The sequence below is a fragment of the Sceloporus occidentalis genome, unplaced genomic scaffold (genome assembly GCF_023333645.1).
Source record: "Sceloporus occidentalis isolate IW3139 unplaced genomic scaffold, rSceOcc1.0.p SCAF_6, whole genome shotgun sequence".
NCBI classification, from domain to species: domain Eukaryota; kingdom Metazoa; phylum Chordata; class Lepidosauria; order Squamata; family Phrynosomatidae; genus Sceloporus; species Sceloporus occidentalis.
In genome coordinates, this window is record NW_028316986.1 from 65,977,258 (window position 1) to 65,999,250 (window position 21,993).

The following is a 21,993-nucleotide window of genomic DNA, read 5'->3' on the forward strand; positions in this document are numbered from 1 at the left end:
CCTGGGGAGAGGCAGAGGTTCATGGAAGTATGCATGCTCTCTTGATTCAAGCTCTCCCCTTTTGCCCAGATCCAGAGAATGTAGATAGTTCCACTGTACTGACAATGGGTCCTGGAAAATCCTGCCTATTGTGATCTTTGGAGCCAAAGCATATATTCTAAAGGGTGCCTCCTTTCAGTGGAAGAGGCCAACTCCTTCCTTGAATTTTTGTTTATTATGGTTTATTATTTTTGTTTATTATGGTCATAGACCAATTGATGAGCTGGGCAAGACTTGACAGCAGGGAACAAACAGGGCTAGATGATCCCAGCCTAGTGCACTCTACTATTACATCACTACCATCACCATCATCATCATCATCATCATCATCATCACATCATCATCATCATCACCTCCTCCTCCTCCTTTTCCTTCTCCATTTCCTTCTTCTTGTCATCACCATCATTATTTATACCTCATATTTTCCCCAATACTGGAATTCATGGTGGCTTAAAATTAAAATAAAGGTAAAGGTATTCCCTGCTGATAAAGTTGTCAAGTCATGTCTAACAGTATGGGGTGGTGCTCATCTCTGTTACTATGCTGAAGAGCCACAACTACTCTGTGATCATGTGGCCAGCATAATTGCACAGAATGCTGTTTACCTTCCCACCAAAGTACTACCTATTTATCTACTTGCATTTGCATGCTTTCAAACTGCTAGGTTGGCAGAAGCTGGGACTAGTGATGGGAGCTCACCCCATCACGCGGCACCTGGACCTTGAACTGCCGATATTGCAGTCAACAGAGTCAGCATCTTAACCACTTGAGCCACTGCGTCCCAAAAATATTAAAATACCAAACAGTTAAAACATACCACTGAATGAACCATTGCAGAGGAGCACACATGAATGTGCTTGTGCAGTCATGTTTTACAGTTCTGTTCTTGTGGCTGGATTTGCATGAGGATGGACTGTGATGTGCTGTGGCTCACCCCAGAGTCTGCTTGATCTTTATGAGCCTATTCTGTGTATGTGTCATGATGCACACTTTGGTGCCTACTACCCCTACCAGAACTCCTCCTGACAATCACTGCCTTTAAGATTCATCCAGAAATTAGACATTAGGCTAGTCTTCACAGCTCTCATCAGCCCCAACTAATGATGAAGCATCACATACATTGAAATCCAACTATCTGGTGAGCACTTAAAACTGTATCTAAACTTTTGACATATTTGCTGTGGTCCTCTCACAAAAATGACCACTGCTACACTTTCGTTAATCTATTTGGCCTGAGATGATCTATTTGCTGAAATCATTGTGTACTGTGGTAAGCCAAAAATCCTTGCACTTAACTGGTAAAATCATTAGCAAAAGCCAAAAGGAAGCTGCAAGAACAAACACCGCTTCTAGTTAAGATAAAGATACTTTAGTAAATTTTAGCTACAAAGCTGCCCATTTACCTCCAACTATTTTATCTGTTTAAAATATATTTAAAAATGCAGCACATACATACATATACACAAATACATATTTTAAGACAAGCACAATAGTTTCAGTATTATAAGTGATGGTACAGCTCTTTTCTTTATATTAGTTCTTGATATCTTGAAATTAGGATCCTGAGTACATGTTTCCAAATAATTTACTAGAAAACTCGTTATACTCTTTATATAAAATCTAACATTTTATTTGTAACACAGTGGCTCCTTTCCATCCATTTCAGTTCCTTGTCCCCCATGGATGGGAAAAAACATGCAGAACATGCCCCATATTATTCCCCACAGATGGGAAAAAACATTAAAAACATGGCCCATGTTATTCAGTGAGCAGTGACATGTGTGTACTCATATCAGCGTGACTGTGTGCATGAACTACCAATGAATAATATGTGGCATAGCTATCTGTGGTTATAAGATAGATATAGTTTTGCTATAAACATTAAATAACATCATGTGGTCATGCCTTTCTTACACTGCAAAGCTGTACAGTTTCTGCACAAGACAGATTTTGTTGCAGAACATTAACAAATCTCTTCTAGTTTACTTATTCATATCATTTACATTGCCATTTATTTACTCTTATCTACATAGTATTCATGACATGTGTCAGGAGTAACAAACCTGTGCTGAGATCATAAATTATAGATAAGACACATTACAGCAGAACTATAGAAATGTTTGGGTTTTTTAAAAATACATTCTGAGCCTAATTTGGGCTGCAAGTAAAGGCCCTCATCTGTTCCTTTCAGAACAAAAGACAGTATGTTTCACCTACACAGGATTCCAAATACATGTTTTGAACTTAAGCATATATCTTTTGCACACACACGTCTCGTGTTGGGGCTGGAGAAAGGAGACATCTTGGGAATCACTTGGAGAGAAAAAGAGTGAACACAAGGATATATTTTGTAAATTCTAGCCATTTCTCCATTCCCATTTCTCTTGAAAGCTGTGGACCTTTCATCCTGTACAGTTATAGCATTATGATTCCACATTAACTTCTATGATTCCATCCTACAGGACTCTGGAATTTACAGTTGAAAGAGCAACTTGTAGAATTCTCAGCCAGAGAGCCCCTGTAGTGTCTCAACAAACTACAAATCCTAGGATTCCAAAGGAAACAGCCATGGCAGTTAAAGTGCAATCATAGTGCTATAATTAGATAGTATGAAAGGGTTCCAGGTTTCCAAGCAAGCCTCACTAAGGATTGGTTGTGCACACACATGTGTAATATGTAGTAGTCTGGCCATTAGCTAACACCAAATCAAAACAGTTGCAAGGGCAGGCTGCTATATGAAACTTTTAAGCACTTCAGTTCTATCATATACGGTTTGAATCTGGACAATGGTTATTAATCACACTAACTGTGTTAATTAAAGCAGGAATAGCAAGATGTTTGTGTTATCATTCACAACTTTATAAATGGCCACAGTTAATAAAACAATTGTCACTTACTATATTTTCTGCATTTCTAACCCCCTCTTCTAAAATTATATACATATACCTTTCCAAGTAAGAATAATGTCATATATCATGAATGATACATCTGGTGAAGTGGGCCCTGCTCTGCAAAATCATATAATGTCATAATATCTTGTTTAGTCTTTCCTAAAAAAAACAACAACAAACAAACTTAGTTGTTTTTACTGCAACAAATTAACATGCCATACGATCTGAAAACACACTTTCTCTTGTAATTAGTTTCCACTTAATTATGAGATGAGTTTGTAATAGTACCGGTACTTAGCTCTCAATAAATCAACAGTGAATATTTGATCAGCCTGTTAGCAATTAGTCTATATAAATGTCTTGTTATCTATATAGTTAACTGAGTAGTTGTTGCATTTTCACAAAGAAGCAATTGTTTAAGATAATAATGTTCTTCAAAAACACTGACAACACTGACATAACAAAATGGGTTTTGTTCATTTCAGCATGTGACAAAAGCTATAAAAATGCTTAGAATTGTAAAGGGCAGGAAATACTCAAGTAAAATCTCACAACAATAAGATAAATCTCTCTGCCAGAATACTATTGAGAAATGAAATGGCCAATCTGGTAGATGAGTTTAGGAAAGAATTGGCAAATAGATATACAGAGTGAATGAACTTTGTACTTCAAACTGAACATGAAAAGCATCCATAAAGCTGAAGCAATAAAGCTTTGAAAGTGATACAGGGATAATCACAAAAGAGGTAAATTATATTTGGCATGATATTCTAAAGTAGACAACAGGAAAAATTAGTGAATGCATGTCAAGAAGAAAGTGTGCATTTCTTTTTAAACTTGCTGTTTCAGCTGTTTGTGATGATCAGAAGCATAAACCATTTTTTTTTATTTCACACAGTGTAAGATTCTGGCAGTCTCAAACCTAACATCAAGTGTCTACTACCACAGCAGATAACTTTGGCAGGTCTGGGGACTACTTTTTCACCCAGCACCTGATGTGGGATGTACAAGCTTGGAAGTCATGAAAAACAGCAAACAAACAAACAAACAAACAAACCCTTCTCCCCCCTTGTGAGCTGCACTTCCAAGGCAATATGTCTGTGCAGAAGGTTACAGACGGAACAGTATTATTCAGAGATACCAATTTGACAACATTACAATCTCTTTCTACTGACTCGCATCTGGTCTGGAGAACCAGGCAACCACTAAAGCTATTTGGCCCTATAAAAACCTGGCGGGTGGTGGTTGTGCTGGTGACTTCTCTTTTCTGCATTTTCTCATTGGAAGCCAAACAGGTGCCTTCCTCAGACTACTATACTCCACATCCGCCTATCTGTTCATTAGCTTCTGTGACTAACCTCTAACCAATGGAAATCTGTCTGCTATGTGTATCTTTTTCAAAGGTTTAAATTTTTGTGTGCATTTTCTCGATTGCTTGTACACATATTCCTGTAAAATCTGTTAAAATGCATGAATTTTTATCTGTTCATTTTATGAGATGCATTTTGTCAAAGTTCCCAAATGCATAGATTTCCAAATGAAAAACAAATCGGGATTGTATCTATTTCCAAGTGGTGCAGACTGGTGGAACTGGCAATAAATAAAAATAATTAAGAATATGACTTGTGCCTCTTAGATTCTTAAGGCATCCCTATTATCTATTCTAAACCTTCTCTTTTTCAGAGCAGTTTATTTTATACTTAGTTTTTAATTAAATTGATTGATATATTGAGAAATTACTTAGATACTATCACAAGACACGGTGCTTTTAGAGAGTACACTCTTAATTCCCTCCAGACTTGACATCTGTCTTTGATGGGTTTACAAACAATACTTCAAAAATTAGCAAACTCAGTTTATCTAACCCTTTGAACACTGTCAAAACAGCTGCCAAGTTTTTATTGAAAGAGGAAACAATTCAAACCTAAAAAAGCGAACCTTCCATGATGACAAGCAGTATAATGAACATAAATACAGAGGATTAAGCAAAACACACCTTTTTCAAAAGCTGAGCCAGCAGCCTTCCCAGACAGAAAATAAAATTCTAGTTTTTTAATACATGGAAAACACTGATTTACAGAATCTTAATTATCCCAGAACTATTAGAAGCAACTCCTATCTATGGTATTTAAACAAATTTCTAAACTAAATACATGTTGCCAGCATCAACTTCCACCCTTTCTTTTCTCCTTGTTAATTTTCAACCAGCAGCTTTCTAAAGGCAGCCTTCATTCAGAAGTAACAGCTAATCAAATCCTAGGCTGCATCAATAGTAGTATCGACTGAAGGAAGTAATAGTATAACTCTATTCTCCTTTGGTCAGGCCCCACTGGAATACTGTGTACAGTTCTGGACACTATAATTCAAGAGGGATATTGACAAGCTGGAGCATGTCCAGAGGAGGTCAACTAAAGTGGTGAAAGGTCTGGAAATCATGCCCTATAAGGAGTGACTTATATTGCTGAGTATGTTAAGCTTGGGGAGGAGAAGGTTAAGAGGAGACATGATAGCGAGGATTAAATATTACCTGATCGTGCAGTCCTATCCTTACTTTTTATCCTTACTTTTTATAAACTGTCATTTGTTTATACTCTCCAATCTGCCTGTACATGAACCTATGGTTTAAAACTAAGTTATGTTTTAAATTGAAATTTTGTAATTGTGCTGGCCAAATGGCTGTAATAAAGTTGTTGTTGTTGTTGTTGTTGTTAGTATTATTATTATTATTATTATATTTGAAGGGATGTCATATTGAGGATGGAGCAAGCTTTTTTTGCTGCTGCTTCAGAGAGTAGGACATGGTACAATGTATTCAAATGATAAGAAAAGAGATTCCACGTAAACATTAAAAACAACTTCCTGACAGTAAGAGCTGTTAGATAGTGTAATATGCAGCCTCTGAGTGTGGTCGAGTCTCCTTTTTTAGAGGATTTAAAACAGAGTCAGTGCCATTGGTCTCTTCCATTTTTGATTCCTTAATAATTTAGCGACTGTTCAAGGGCAATTCGAACCACAGTCCACCATTTGGACGACTAAAGATTCCCCATTTCTGATTTATAGGTTGTACAGACACATTATTATACATGTTTTTGTCAATGAATGCATGTACGTCTTACATGTTATCTATACAGTAGAAGTGACATTCATGCCACCCTGTAGACATAGTTGGACTGAAACTTCCATCAATCCCAGTCAGCATAGCCAATGGTAAAACTGCTGGGAAATACAGTGCAACAAAATCTGGAGGGCCATATGTTGCCCATCCTAGTACACAGAGTCAATGGAGTTTACATATGGTGAAGGTATGCATACAATTGCACTATAAAAAAATTGTTTCCAGATTATGCTACAGTGTTCCTCAATGAGAAGACCAATAATGGTAAACAAAATTCCCTGGAGAGCAGCACAAGTACAACCAGCCCTCCATATCCACGGATTCTGCATTGGGATTTGAGCATCCATAAATTTTGGTATCCATTTTTTGGGGGGGGGGGGGGTGTCAAAGGCCTGGAACCAAACTCCAATGGATACCAAGGGACTACTGTAATTTTTCCTTGCAATGTGCAACTACTGCAGCAGAGTACTAGTGTATTGTAGCACATATTATCTCCAAATATGTTGGACTACTCCCACAATCTTATGTGGGCTCAAGAATTCTGGGAATTGTAGTATAATTCATTTGCAGGGCAACAGATTGGGAAAAGTTGTTCAAGTTTACAGACTGTGAAACTCACTGCAACAGGATGTAGTTATGGCTGCCAAACTGGAAGGCTTTAAATGGGGACTGAATACATTCATGGATGCTAGGGTCATCAGTGGCAATCACAATGGCTACTTATCTCCAGCACCAGAGGAAGAATAGCTTTGTACATATGTTGCCAGGAAGCACAAGACAGAGGCTGTAATTGCCTTGCTAGCAGGTTTCTCTTTGGGGCAATATATTGGCCGATGTGCAAATAGAAAGCTGGACTAGCTAAGTCTTTGGTTTGTTCGAAGATGGCTCTTATGTACTTAAGAGCACAGTCATGTATGTTCCTCAGGGAACAGTGTCTTCTATAACTGAATTGGGAAATCAAAGGCTTTCACGGCCAGCAGCCATAGTTTTTTGTGGGTTATTTTGGGCTATGAAGCCAAGTTCTAGAAGAGGTTGTCCCTGATGTTTTGCCAGCAGCTGTGGCCTCATAGCCTGAAAACCCCACAAAAAGCTATATAACTGAATTCATCCTAAAATAAAACTGAAATATGCAGTGGTTCCACAGTGATAAACTTATTCTGATAATTTTTCCACCAACATAGAAATGTTTGAAAACCTGTACTCTACAGAAGTGTCAAAACTGGAAGTACATATCCAAGACAGAGTAGCATCAGAAATACTAGATATCTGGGCCTAGGAGTGTACAGCCCGTGTGTGGCAAGTATGAATTTGGCAGGTAAGTACCAGGACAAAGGAAAGACAGTATATGATCTTCATATAGCTTTTTCATTTTCTTCCCCAGGAACATTAAATCTAAGCTTTGCAAGTGCTACAAAAAATATACAACATGTGCTGTTGATGTAGATGTGCCTAAAATGTGACATTTGCTATCATGCTGGAGTGCAGAACACATATGTCATGCAGGTTTTTACTTGCTGGGGAATCAGACTCTATAATAATTTGAAGTGGCATTCATGTACCAGAAAGTTCTTATCTTCCTTTTAGGATAAAAGAACTACCAAAAGAAGACAAAAAAAATGTTGGAAGGCATTAAGGCAATAAGTCTCAGTAGAAAGATTCCTCTAGACTGCCTATCTGATACACAGCACATTTCCTTGGGCTTGAGTCCCCCCCATGAAACTGAACTGACATCATGTTGGTCATGGGACAAATAATCATTGAAACAATTCTTTATTTTCTTTCCCATTCCTACTGTAGGATTCAGTTCCATTCTAGCACTGATCTCTAGCTTAGGGTGCAGGGAAAGGAAAGCAGAGTAAAATGCTTTTGGAGGCAAAACAGGACAAAAAATTTTTGTAATGGGCAAAAACCAACACTGTGCAAACAGATGTTCATTCATGCAATAGGCCTCACCTCTCCAACCCTCCTTCATTACTCTCCCTTGCCCTGTGGGTGCAAATCAGATGTGAAGGGTCCATAATCTTCTGCTGCAGATTCTGACTGCATGAAAGGAAAGATTGGGCAGGAGAAGCAGAAATCACTTCCTCTCCATTCTACTGGGGCCAATTCTGGATTGGGCAACTGTGAGAGACAGCATTAGCAACCCAGGAGACATTGGAGAGCCACAAAAATTGTTACTGTCCCCAAGGGGTCTAAGGGAGTCCCTAAATATAGTGGAAATGCCCACAAAACCCCTTCACAAACATGTGGCAGCATTTGTGGCATTCAGGATCAAAAACAAATAAGGAAAATGCTTGGGTTTTTTTTCTTTTTACCCTGGTGGGCACAAAAATGGTTTTGGAAGGCCACATGTGGCTTGCAGGCCTTGTGTTGCCTACTCCTGGTTTAATTCAATATGACCTTATAAGTGACATATCTGAAACATTAAAAACACATTAAATGTGTGCACATTTAAAATATACTTGACTCACGAGAGAGATTGTCAAAAGCTTCGTATGTAATTTGTCAATTTGGCATCTGAATTCCACAGATTTTAGATTATCTAATATTATATTTCCATTTCTGATTTGTCTTCTGTCACTATCACAACAAAATTAGGCTTACCCAAGAACTAAAATACTTAGGGCAGTTCAGTGATGATACCAGTGGTTCTCAACCTTTGGTTCTCCCTATGTTTGAGACTCCAAGAAACACCAGCCAGCATGGCCAATAACTTGGAGAAATGTTGACTTGGAGGAAAGAGTGGTTACAAAATCAACCACTAATGCCATCACAAAAAGTCATAAGGGGATACAATTTAACTTACAGTACACAGAAAGAGGAGAAACTGTGGTCTAATGGTTTGAGTGATAGACTATGGCAGGGATGCCCAACTTGCAAATCCATACTTCTTAGCCATGCTCAAAATAGAGGACATTGTGGAATCCCTCTTCCTGGACAGGAAGGCTAAGATGGGGGACATGTCTGGGAAAAGGAGGGAAAGTCTAGTCACCCTAGCAGGGGGCAAGGCACCCCCTCCCTCCCTCCCTCTTTTTCTCCCCCTTTCGTTCTTTACTCCCTCCCTCCTTTATTATTCCCTCCCTCCCTCCCTCCTATCTTTGCTTCCTCCTTTCCTCCCTCCCTCCCTCCTTTCCCTTCCTTCCTTCCTTCCTTTCCTTGTTTCTTTCTTTCCTCCCTTCCTCTGCTTTCTTTGTCCCTCCCTCCCTCTGTCTCTTCTTTTTCTTTCTTTTCTTCCTTCTTCCCTCCCTTCTTTTTTCTTTCTTTTCTTCCTCCTACCCTTCTTCCCTTCTTTCTTTCCTTCTCCACTTCTTCGCTTCCTTGATTCTTCCTTCCTTCCTTTCTTTCTTTTCTTCTCGAGGAGGAGGAGGGGGGAAGAGACACCTGCCCACCGCATTGTCCTTCTCTTCCTCTGCCGAGTCATTCACCTTTGAGTAGCCTGGGGGGGTTGCCAGGCAGGCAGCCTTGCCGCTTGAAGGTGAACGACTCGGCAGAGGAGTAGGAAGACAATGTGGTGGGTGGGCGTCCTTGTCTCTTTCCCCTATCCTCTTTTGTCTCTTTCTCCCATTGCTGGGCGGGAAGCCTTGTGAGTAGGAGGAGGGGAAGAACAGGAGAAAGAGAGGTGAGTGCCCGCCCACCGCGTTGTCCTCCTCCTCCTCTTCCAAGTCATTTGCTTTTGAGAGACCTAGAGGTTTTGCCTTTGAGTGGCAAGGCTGCCCACCTGGCAAAACCCCTAGGCCACTCAAAAGTGAATGACTCGGCAGAGGAGGAGGAGGACAATGTGGTGGTTGGGCGTCCTCCTCTCTTTCTCTCGTCCTCCCCCTCACTCATCAGAAGAAGGGCCCAAGGCTCTCTCATGATCTCTAGCTCTCTTGCTGTCTGCTCTCTTGCTCTCTCTCTGCCCTCCCAGCTATCTCTGCTGCTTGCCTGCAGAAAGCTCCTCCTTCTGGGCCTGCCTGGCCAATGGGGTGAGAGGAGCTGTAAGCCTGCCCCCAGCGAAAGCTCCCCTGGGAAGCAGAGGCAAATTGTGGGGGAAGAGTCCATTGCTCCCATCCTCCAAAGCCCTGTGCGATCGGGCGAGGCTCTGGGAGCCAGGACATCCCCCTCCTCCTGACAATGGGGCCCCAGGCCTCCAGAAATCCTTTGGTAGGCCGCATCCGGCCCCTGGGCCACATCTTGTGCAGCCCTGGACTGTTGGCTCTGGGAAACCAGGGTTCAAACCATGGTAACCCACTGGGTGACCTTGGGCAAGGCACACTCTCTCAGTCTCAACCTCCTCTGAATAAATCTTGCCAATAAAGCTCCATAGGATCGCCTTGGGGTTTCCATAAGTCAGAAATTACTTGAAGGTACACAAGAAAAAACACAGAGCATAAACTGCACATTAGATTGGCAGAATGTAAAAGTGGACAAGTCTCCTGTGTTTTTATTTGCTGTGTAGAAGGGATAATTTCAGCAGTTGTTGTATCTTAGCAACCAAACTGTATTAAATCCCCTCTTCTGCACAAGAATTATAGGTGCAGAAGGTCTGTCCTCTTTTGCATCTGGTCCCCTGATGTGTCAAGGTGAGCAAAGTACAGCCCTACAGACAACATTGTGGAGCAACTTCAATCAGTGCCAGCCAGGATATCCAGTGGTAAGAAATGTTACAAGTTGCAGTTTAGCAACAACTGCTGTGGCCATTGCTATGGTATGAAAAACAGTAACAAATATATCTACCTAACCTTCATTCTGTACATACTTCCTCCCCCCTCCCCCCCCCCCTTTCATACATTTCTCTCTGGCATAGTTTATCCCAGCCTGTCATTGTCTATTTCAAAATTTCTCCCTAGCATTTAAACCCCCCCCCATTTTTCTTTTCTAAAATAAAACCTGTTTTCCTGTTTCTGGAATTTCCCACCCTTTTGCTCCCTTTAAAGTGCATTATTCATATTTGTTGTTGTTAACTGCCTTCAAGTCAACCTTGACTTGTGGCGACCCTGTGGATGAGACATCTCCGACTCTCCCTATCCAAGCCGCTCTGCTCAGCTCCTGCAGGTTCAGATTTCTGACCTCCCTGATTGAGTCTTGCCATCTGGCATGTGGTCTTCCTCTCTTTCTGCTGCCTGCTATCTAACATTATTGTCTTTTCTAATGAGTCATGTCTTCTCATGGTGTGGCCAAAGTATGACAGCCTCAATTTAGTCATCATGCCTTCTAGGGAGAGTTCAGGTTTGATCTGTTCTAGGACCCATTTATTTGTCTTTTTGGCTGTCCACAGTAGCAATCTTCTCCAGCACCATATTTCACTTTCTTCACTGTCCAGCTCTCACATCTGTACATTCTGATTGGGAAAACCATGGCTTGGATGATCTTAACTTTGGTGTTCAGAGTCATATCTTTTCACTTTTGGATCTTTTCTAGTTCTTTCATAGCTGACCTTCCCATGCCTTGTCTTCTTCTGATTTCTTGATGCAGTCTCCATTCTAATCAATGTTCATTCAGGTATGGGAAATCTTTGACGACAGATATTTTGGCGGGTTACAGACCGCCGCTTGCTCCGTGAGGGAGCCGTAGCAGCCACACCGCGCGGAGCAAAAAAGGAACTCCAAAATGGAGCTCCTTCTTGCGGCGCCTTTATGACGTTGCGAGGCGCCGCTGGCGTATTCGCAATGTCATAGGCGCCGCAACACATCTGGACGCTATGCGTCCGATACGTAAACATGGCGGCCCCCATGTGGAAGGGGCGCCGCCATGTTGTACATATGGAATACGTACTAGGGTTAGGGGGGTGCAGAAGCACCGCCCCTTCCTAACCCTAATACGTATTCCATACGTATTTTTTGGCGGTCTGTAACCCGCCCTTGATTTCCTCATCATTTACAGTGAATTCATGTCAATCTTTTGTGGTCATTATTTTTTGTTTTCTTAATGTTCACCTTTAAGCCTACTTTAGCAGTTTCTTCCTCATATTATACAATATTATTCATATTGCCAATTATTAAAAATGTCTGAACTCCAGAAGCACTTCACTAACAAACAACTTGATAAGAAAGAATGCAATGTGCATCCCTCAAGAAAAAGAGTGAAAAGGCATTTGGGCTGGATGCAATAACTTTAAGGTCTTATTTTCTTTATAGTTCTAGAAAAGTTTGCCAGCATCTGTGACTGACATCTTTAGAGAATGCATTTTCTGAAGATGCCAGCCACAGATGCTGATGAAACATCAGGAAGAAACTCTTCTAGAACATTGCCACATAGCCCCCAAAACCCACAAAACACTATGGATGCCGGCCATGAAAGCCTTTACCTTCACATCTTATTATTTATTTATTTATTTATTTAAAGGACAGTGGGTGGGATAGACAACTTGGTGCCCTCCATATTAAATGGATTTGTAATTAGATGACTGGCTGAACAGAAAGGGTTCTCACTAATGGTTCTTCTTCATCCTGGAGAGAAGTGATTAGTGGGGTGCCACAGGGTTCTCTCCTGGTTCCAGTGCTATTCAACATCTTTATCAATGACTTAGATGAAAGAATGCTTATCAAATTTGTAGATGATACCAAATTAGGAGGAGTAGCTAATACCTCAGAGGACAGAATGAAAATTCAAAATGACCTTAATAGATTAGAAAGCTGGGCCAAAACTAACGAAATGATCTTCAACAGATAGAAATCTAAGATACTGCACTTAGGTAGAAAAAATGAAATGCATAGATATACAATGGGGGGCACCTGGCTTAAGGAGACTTATGTGTGTGAAAGGGATCTAGGAACGTCAGGAAGAAAAGTTTCTAGAACATGGCCACATAGCCCAAAAAACCGCAAAAAACTATGGATCTAGGAGTCCTAGTAGACCACAAGTTGAACATGAGTCAACAGTGTGATGTGGCAGCTAAAAAGGCTAATGCGATTCTAGGCTGCATCAATAGAAGTATATAGTGCCACTCTATTCTGTCTTGCTCAGGCCTCATCTGGAATATTGTGTCCAGTTCTGGGCACCACAACTCAAAAAGGATGTTGAGAAACTGGAGCGTATCCAGAGGAGGGCGACCAAAATGGTGAGGAGTCTGGAAACCATGACTTAGGGAGCTGGGTATGTTTATCCTGGAGAAGAGAAGGTTGAGAGGTAATAAGATGGCCTTGTTTAAATATTTGAAGGGATGTCATATTGAGGATGGAGCAAGCTTGTTTGGATGCAAGCTACAGGAATAGAGATTCCACCTCAACATTAGGAGGAATTTCCTGACAGTGAGGGCTGTTCGACAGTGGAACAAACTCCCTCGGAGTGTAGTGGAGTCTCCTTCCTTGGAGGTCTTTAAATGGAGGCTGGATGGCCATCTGTCAATGGGGATGCTTTGACTGAGAGTTCCTGCATGGCAGGGGGTTGGACTGGATGGTCCTTGTGATCTTTTCCAACTCAATGATTCTATAATAAATTTTAGGCTATACCACCTAGCAGCTCAATCAGCATGGCCTATTTTCCAGATGATGGGAGATGTGGTCCAAATTATTTGTCCCCTCCAGATCATTGACAGAAGAAGGCATCAGACTGCTACCCCAATGGGACCCTTGCAGCTCTATAATAAAGGCTGCAGTTCCTTGGTGTTACATTTCAGTGAATTCAATAAGTTAATTCTGAAGAAAGCCATTCAAAGTTGAGCTGCACTTATGAACCTTTTTCTCGCTTTCTTTTTTCTCCTTCTCTCACCCACAACACACTTCCTATCTTTATTTCTCCCCCTTTTTGCAGTGCTTCCACTTCAATTTTATCCTCCCAGCATCTCAATCTTCACTTCCAACCAGCCACCCCCCACCCTTCAATTATTGTTTTCCTCTTTCCTCAACATCTGCACTCCTCTATCTCCATCCCATCCAGCCGCCCACTCCCTTCCCTTCTCCAGCTTGCCTTTTCTCTCCTTCGCAGTCATCATAGCACAGTCAGCTTCCTTCTGCCCAAAATGTACAAGAAACCTGTTCTCCTGAGCATAGCAGCACTAGGCTCGCTCCAGGGCTCCTTCTTTTCCCTTTTCTATGCACCACTAGCTCTTCTGGCAACCAGCTCCCTGGGCATCACACCCAGCCTGCTTTTTTTGCTCAGGCAGAGAGCAGCTAAGTTCAGTTAATCATGTTGCTGCCTCAGCTCAGGAGAGCATCCCTCCCAAGCATTACACCAACAGAATGACACCAAAGCTCCCCCCAACAACATACAGGCCATACTAAAACAAATAACAGTACTCGCCCATAGGGAAAGATGGCAAGTCGTCTCCATTGTGAGCAACTATTCCCCAATGTCTCCCTATGGGCAACTATTCCCCTATTTATGGGTCTCCAAACACCCTGGGAGTCTCTTCCCCAGAGCTCTGAAGAGGGAAGGGCCCAGAAGAAGAAGAAGGAACCCCCTCATTGCCATACACAGGGTTCCCTCAAAACAGTGGCCCGCCAAAATGCCTGAGAGAGAGAGAGAATTCCCCTCCTGGAGCCCTGGCAGTTCAAGCGGCCCCAAACCGGGTTATCCCTGCAGTGCGGATGCAGCCCCCCAAAGCCAAGCATGCCCTCATCGCGTCCTGACTCAGGAGGGCGGGAGAGACTGCAGTTGCAGCATCAGGAGCCAAGCAGCGCCCTCGGCCACCACGCCCGTCCAGCGCCCCGCAGAGCAGAGCAGAGCAGGACCGGGTTCGGATCGGGACAGCTAGCCAAGGCTTCCTTTCTCCGCAGGAGCTCCGAGCTCTCCCTCTGAAAGGACTCCTCATGGCCCCAGCAGCCAGGGGCTTCCCTGCGAACAGGAGGAAAGCCTGCAAGGAAGCCACCCCCCCCCCGGCGCACTCTCTTCCTGGGTTCCAGGTGGGCTGGGGAGGGTTTTCTGAATGGAGGGCATCCCAGAAAACATGATGCAGGACATGGCCACCTTAAGAACTAATGACACTCCTGGAAATGTCAGTGTTATGCTTCAAATGGCAAATCTTTTGGCATTCCTCCTGGACTGAAGGATGAAATAGAAAACATTCAAGAAAACATGGAGGACAGGACCACTTAAGAAGTAAAAAGCACCCACAGAAACATGAAGTTCTCCTCCTTAGTCCTGGTGCAAATGGAGGACGTTTGGATAGAAAAAATGGGATGTGGGACATCCCAGAAAAATGGAAGATGGGACCAAATAAGATCAAAAGGCACTCATAGAAATGTAAACCCGCCCTCCTTAATCCTGGTCCAAATGGAGGACCTTTTGGAACTCCTCCTGGACAGAAGGCTGAAATGCAGGACATCCAAGAAAAATGGAGGACATGGCCAAATGAGAGCTAAGACACTCGCAGAAATATAAAGGCATGCTCCAAATGGAGGAGATCTTGAAATTCCTCCTGGACAGAAGGTTGGAATGTGGGACATTCAAGACCATGGGAGGCTAGGGCCAAATCAACATGCAGATAAGTAGACCTGCTGCTTCTTAGTCCTGCTCAGAATGGAGGACCTTTGGGAGTTCCTCCTGGGGAGAAGAAACGGAGAACGTTCAAGAAAACCTGTCGGCTAAGACACTCCTGCAAATGGGAATGCCAGGCTTCTTAGCGCTACTCCAGATGGAGGACCTTTGGGGATCCCTCCTGGGGAGAAGGCGGCAGACATGCAGGGCAAGCCCTGGCAAAGGAGGAGGAGGAGGAGGACGTGCCAGGGGCTGAGGCTGGCAGGCTCTCTGCTTGGCCCGGGGTCCCCCCTCCTCCTAAGCCCTGGTGCCCCGGGGTTACCTTCCACTTTGGTGAGGGTCAGGACGGGGCTGTTGCAGGCGCTGAGCGGGGCCACCCTGGCCGAGTGCTTCTTCATGGTGAGCCAGCCGCCCTCCCGCCGCCAGCCAGAGCCCTACATCCTGAAGCCCAGGACTGCGGCTCAGCGCCGGGCTCCTCCGCCTTGGCTCCGCCGGGAAGCCGCCCTCCTCCTCCTCCTGCTGCTGCTGCTGCCTCCCGCGCTGCAGCTTTTCGCCCTCCTCCTCTTCCCTCGCACCACGCTCCCTTCTCCCTGCTGCAAACAAAACGTCACCTGGAAGGCCCCGCCCACTCCCCAGCCCCACATCCACCCCCCCAAACACCCCCCACCCCCCAAGGAGGAACGCCTCCCCAAAGCCAGCTCCCCACCAGTGGAGGCACCAGGGCTGGTGTCACCCCTCCACACTCCCCATGGGCCCCCTCCCACCCCAGGCAGAAGCCTTAGTCAGGGTTTTCTTTTGTACTAACTGTGCCACTCATAAATCATAATTCTCCCCTATATATATATATATATATATACACACACACACACACGCATCCCTCCATATTTGCAGCTTTGATATTTGCAGATTTGAGTGTTGACGGATTTGATTAATATGTTCTCTCTAGGAATCTCTAAGTCCTCCAGTGCAACTCTATGGTCAAAAGTTGCACTGGAGGACCCAGAGATTCCTAAAGAGAAGACTCTACTAGGCCTTTGTAGCTCCTCCGTCGCAGTTCTATGGTCAGTGTCTGTCAGATGTTGACCACAGAGCTGCCCTGGAGGACCTAGAGATTCCTAGAGGTTTCCCCATATTCACGAGGGTCTTGTGCCCCTCACCCTAGTGAATATGGAGGGACAAGTGTGTGTGTGTGTCTGTGCTTGGCTTCCACTCCACCAAATCCATCTGAGGAAGTAGGCTGAACTCTATGAAAGCTCATGCTGCCAATTTCTTTCTTTCAGTGAGTCTCAAAGATGCTACAAGATCTATCTACATGTTGAATGTAATGGTCATAGTTGTGACATAGGAGTTTATCACATGGGACAAATACCATGCAGAAACCAGATTTTCGGGCTTAACCCAAACAGAAAGTAGAAATAAAAACTTTAGGGCAGGGATAGGCAACCTTTTTGAGCCGGGGGCCAGGTTGCTGTCCCTCAGACAACTGGGGGGCCGAAGCCAAAAAATAAATAAGTAAATAATTTTTTAAAAATTTAAATAAATAAATAAACCGGGACAAATGTCGGACAACATTTTCAAATGGTGGACACTTTTTTAAAAAAAGTGGAGGACACGTGAAAAATTTGCTGATCTTTTAAAAAATGTTAATATAAATGCATGTTTCTGAGGCTTCTATAGACAATTGCCCCTGCGCGCAAGAGGCCAAAGGCCCTGGCGGCAATCAGCGGCAGGACTGGGCTGGGGCCAGTCCCAAAGCCTCACTGGGCCGCATCCGGCCCGCGGGCCGCAGGTTGCCTACCCCTGCTTTAGGGAAATTCCAAAAGTAGAAAGAAGTGGTTTTTGTTGGCTCTCTCTTCAGGTTATTTTCACATTATTTCTCTTTCCTCCAGCATGTCTGAAAAACAACCTGCATTTGTGGGTGTTTAGAGGGTTTTAAAATCCCATTTTGGAACAGGATTTGCCTCCGTGTGATAAGCTCCATAAAACAACTAGCACACTTAAAATTTATGATTTTGAATTACAATATCATACGCATAGCCTAAATGCATTTACATATACATAGTTTCATGTGCTTGAAGTGAAAGTTTGGCAAGATGTGATGTTCTTAAAGAAAAATTAAAAAGAATATATATTTTGTTTGTAAAAAACCCTTTTAGTTAAAATTTAATTTAAACAAACAAACCAACCTGGGGACTCTCCTTTCTTCTCCTGATGAGCCTCACCCCACTCACACCATCTCTTTAGTGTTTTGAGGAGACGCAGGTGAATGCCATAGCCTGTTTCTGGCCAAAGGCAGATGTTTGGGGAGCACTGGTATCACCCGCTCTTGCATTGTCACCTGGTATGGTCTGCACTCCTCATGACACCACTGCTTCCCACTCTCTTCCGCAAAACACTCCAAACATTGCTAGGCATTACACCCAAGGCCTTGGCTTGAGTCCCCTTCCCAGGATGACCAGGCATGTCCTCCTTTCCCAGGACATGTCCTACATTTCAGCCTTCTCTCTAGAAGGAATTACCAAATGTCCTCTATCTGGAGCATCACTAAGAAGCATGACATTTCCATTTCTAGGAGTGTTTTGAGCTTTTTCTTCAGTCATGTCCTACACTTTTCAGGATTTGCAGTGCATTGTCCTCCTTGGTGATGCAGCCATCTGGTCACTCTGCCCCTTCTCAGGCACTTAAGCAAAAGGCATGGGAACTCTTCTCCTGAAAGAAGGATTATTAAGGTAAGGAATTGCCCCTCTTGCTCACTCATGGACCTCATTGGGCAAAATGCTGCACTGTTGCTGAGATTTCCCAGAAAAGGAGGAGATTCATTTGAATCTAGAGAGTTTATCACACAAAGGGGATTGAGGGTTTATCCTGTGAATATCCCAGAAAAATTGCATAATTATGCATAACAATTTCACACAATGTCACACAAAAGCCACCATTAATGTGGTCACAAAGAAGCACTAATATGGATCTTTTTATTTTGGGGATTTCAGCAACAATGCATTTCCAATATCACTTTATTTGTGCAATTGTGTGTGATAATCATTCATGCAATTATTCGCCATTTCTGCTTCATTTGCAGGATGCTTTAAATGAGTAAAGGCACGTGGGACAGGGAGTTGAGTGTGCACTCTTCTGGCTCTGCCCTGAAGCCCTACCACTGAAGTCTTGCCCTGATGTGGGATACTATTGTGTAGAGAGATCTTGTAGAACATTTGAGACTAACTGAAAGAAAGAAATTGGCAGCATGGGTTTTCGTAGAGGAAGTCGACTTAAATCTACGAAAGATCATGCTGCCAACTTCTTTCAGTTAGTCTCAAAGATGCTACAACTCTACATACTGTTTCAACAAACTGCTCGGATTCCCAGTGATTGGGCAGTATATAAATAAATCCTATTATTATTATTATTATTATTATTATTAACAATCCAGTTTAAGTTTGCAGCAACTACCACAAAGGAGGAACATGAAGCAACAGTTAATGATTATGCAAAAAGATCTTATAACACCAAACTGTGACTCCATGCATCTGAGGAAGTAGACTAAAGTCCAAAACACTCTGCAGAAATAATCCAGTTTGAGATCGCTTTATCTGAACTGGGTAGAAAACAAGTCAGCCTCTAGATTCTACTGGACTGCAATTCCTAGTATTCCTCACTGTTGGTCTGGCTGGCCAGGGCTGCATCTGCACTGCAGAAATAATGCAGTTTGACACCTCTCTGACTGCCATGTTGTGGCACCAGAGCTCTCTGACAAAGATGGCTAAATATCTCACCACAAATCCTAGAATTCCATAACATTGAGCCATGGCAATTAAAGTGGTGTCAAACTGCATTATTTCTGCAGTGCAGATTACACCTTAGCTGCTTGAAAGTGCAGTCCAACAACATTGTGGACAAATGATTGATTCTATCTCTGCTTTAAAATACCTATAAAAAAGCAGAAGACACTAAACCCCACAGATATCTTAGGGCAATGAATTCCAAAAATTAAGGTCCCACTAGAGAAAAGAAATGGAAGCACTTATGTTAGGCAGAATCTCCTACATATATTTGCATGTGCAAGCAATCCCAATATTTAAACTATTAGAAATGTTGCCTTGAAGCTGCAATTTTAAGTGAAGTACCATAGTGGAGGAATGCAACATAAAATAATTCTGAACTATTTCCACCTCCCTTCTGGCCCCAATTCTCCCATGCACTACTATGCTTTCATTATGTTCCAGGCACATATTTCTGAACCTGCATTCGGAAGTGTCCAGCAGAGGTGATTGACTTCTGTACTGTCTGTTGCTGCTCAATTGAACAGACAGTACAGAAGTTTTCCTCACTTTTTTCCAGGGGGGAAAAGGAGATTCATTCTGCATACCTGTCCCATGTAGTCTGTCATTAATAAAGCATGTCTCATACAGGTTCTACTGAAATATACTGGAATGTCTTTGTGGAACACTATCAACAGCAAAGTACATAGTTGGTGTTCTTCCAGTTTACTCATATTTTAGTTCAATCTCTCAGTCATTGCTGAGATATTTGTTACGTACTTAAGTGTTTAGTGTATCTCAGAAGGCACTAAAATGGTTCATTTTATTTGTACAATATGTTTCTAACGAAGCTACTCTTCTAATTTCTAATGAAATAATCATAAAAACTATAACATAACCTGTTAGCCATATATACTCAACTATAAGTTTACCTCATGTATAAGTTGAGGGCAGGTTCTGTGGCCAACATTATGGATTTTGGTATGACCTGTGGCTAAATCGAGGGCAACACTTGGGGGCATGTAACAAAGGATGCAAAGGATGAAGCAAAGGAAAATGACACCAAGGAACTTACAAAATTCAGGCAGGCATAACAGTTTGTGCTCACCTAGCTGGATGGAAATGTGCCAAATGGTGGCTGTGCAATGTGTGGGGGAGGCGACCTGACACAGGCAGCTCTACGCAAAGTAGGCATGCCAAGAAGGATGAAAAGGCAAAGAGAATAAACTGGCGGGTGTTAGTAGTGACCACAGTCTTTAACTTTAATATGATAACTTTGCTTCATTTTCACCCCAAAAAAGCTGACAAACATGCAAATGTCTTATTCAGATTTTTCAAAGCCCGATTCCTCTTGGTGCTTCTTTGAGGGGAAGTGCCAAAGGGCTGCCATCACCACCATTTTTTCTGCCCAAATATTCAAAAAGGTCAGAAGTGACGCCACGGTGGAGAAAGCAGAAGGGGTTGATGCTTTTTTTTAGGTGTTCCTGGGATGGACTGAACTCTCACCTTTAATAATTTTACTCAGAGAAGGGCATAGTTCCTTTTTTATATTATAAGAGTTACAGTACTTACATTGGCCTGTAGATAAGTCAACCCAGGTTCTTTGGGTAATTTTTTGACTAAAATGTATAGACTTATGCATGAGTGTATACAGTATGGAAAGGGATCTTGTGGCACCTTTGGGACTAACTGAAAGAGAGAAGTTGGTAGCATGAGCTTTCATAGACTTCATCCTACTTCCTCAGATGTATGTTTTATACATACATGATTATATACTGTAATTAAGAGTTTAATTGGTTAATGGCTCATCAGAAGCAACATGTTTTACATGACATAGCTGCTGCCCCAGGAAGAAATAATCCTTTATGGGTCCCCCCATGAACACCTGTTGCAATATAAATACTTGATCCCCAAGGTGACATACTGTATGATTGCTCTGCACATGTGTGTATGATCCAAGGGCTGATCAATCATAAGGGCAAAACCAACTGCATGGTCTCTTTCATATAACTGATATTCCATTGTCAGAGAAAGTGAAAGGAATTTGGCAGAAGAATAACATTCCCCTGGAAATGTGCATTTTTATTGATAGTTAAAGGTAATTGTTTTTATATACACATTAATCATGTAGACTGATTATTGATTATATTCTAACAATAATTTTATATATGTTTTTACCTATATGTGTTTTTATCTGTATCGGCTCTAATTTTTGCAACCTACCTTGAGTCCCAGTTCTGGGGAAAGATGGGGAAAAAAAAAATACTACCTTTATACAATAAAAACTCTCTCTCTCTCTCTTTGCAATTCCTTTCTTTATGCACACAAATGAGAACACAGTAGAGAGCAAATACTTCAAAATGTTTTCCCATTTTCAATGAAGGAGTTTAAAATCTATGATAGAAGTTTTGGCAGTGGACAGGTTTGCACTCAGGGTCATTCTTTTTACATAAATGAAAAATCCAGAGACAGCTTTCCTCAGTAGGCTCCAATTAATATAAGCTTGGTGGCTGCATTCCTTTATGCCTCTATTCTACTTCTGGCACCTCTCTGCCTTGTGGCTTGGGGAGATTCAGCAAAGCAGCTGAAAAGCTAAAAGTTAACAAACAGCAAAAGAATGAAGCACAGCTTCAGTCAACATGTCATTAAGGATGAACTTAGAAAATGAAACATTATTGTAGCAGATCTCTTTTTCATGTATGCAACAAATGCATTTGTTACTATTATGGGGGCATTTTCTTCACAACTGAGGATGAGCAGTGGTTGGAACTTTGTGTAGACATAAATAAATGTG

At 42.4% G+C, this 21,993-nt stretch overlaps 1 protein-coding gene across 3 annotated transcripts in view; it reads right to left on the reverse strand.

Moving 5' to 3' along the window:
- Positions 1-21,993, reverse strand: part of SLC35F3 (solute carrier family 35 member F3) — a 184,357-nt gene that overhangs the window by 50,275 nt on the left and 112,089 nt on the right. The window contains exon 1 of one of the 3 annotated variants that reach the window (XM_089529900.1): positions 15,764-15,976. The exons of the other annotated variants lie outside the window; for them this stretch is intronic. Coding sequence (XP_089386026.1) covers positions 15,764-15,839 — 76 coding nt within the window. The 5' untranslated portion in view covers positions 15,840-15,976. Of the gene's footprint in view, positions 1-15,763; positions 15,977-21,993 lie in introns of those variants that run through there. 3 annotated transcript variants of the gene reach the window in all.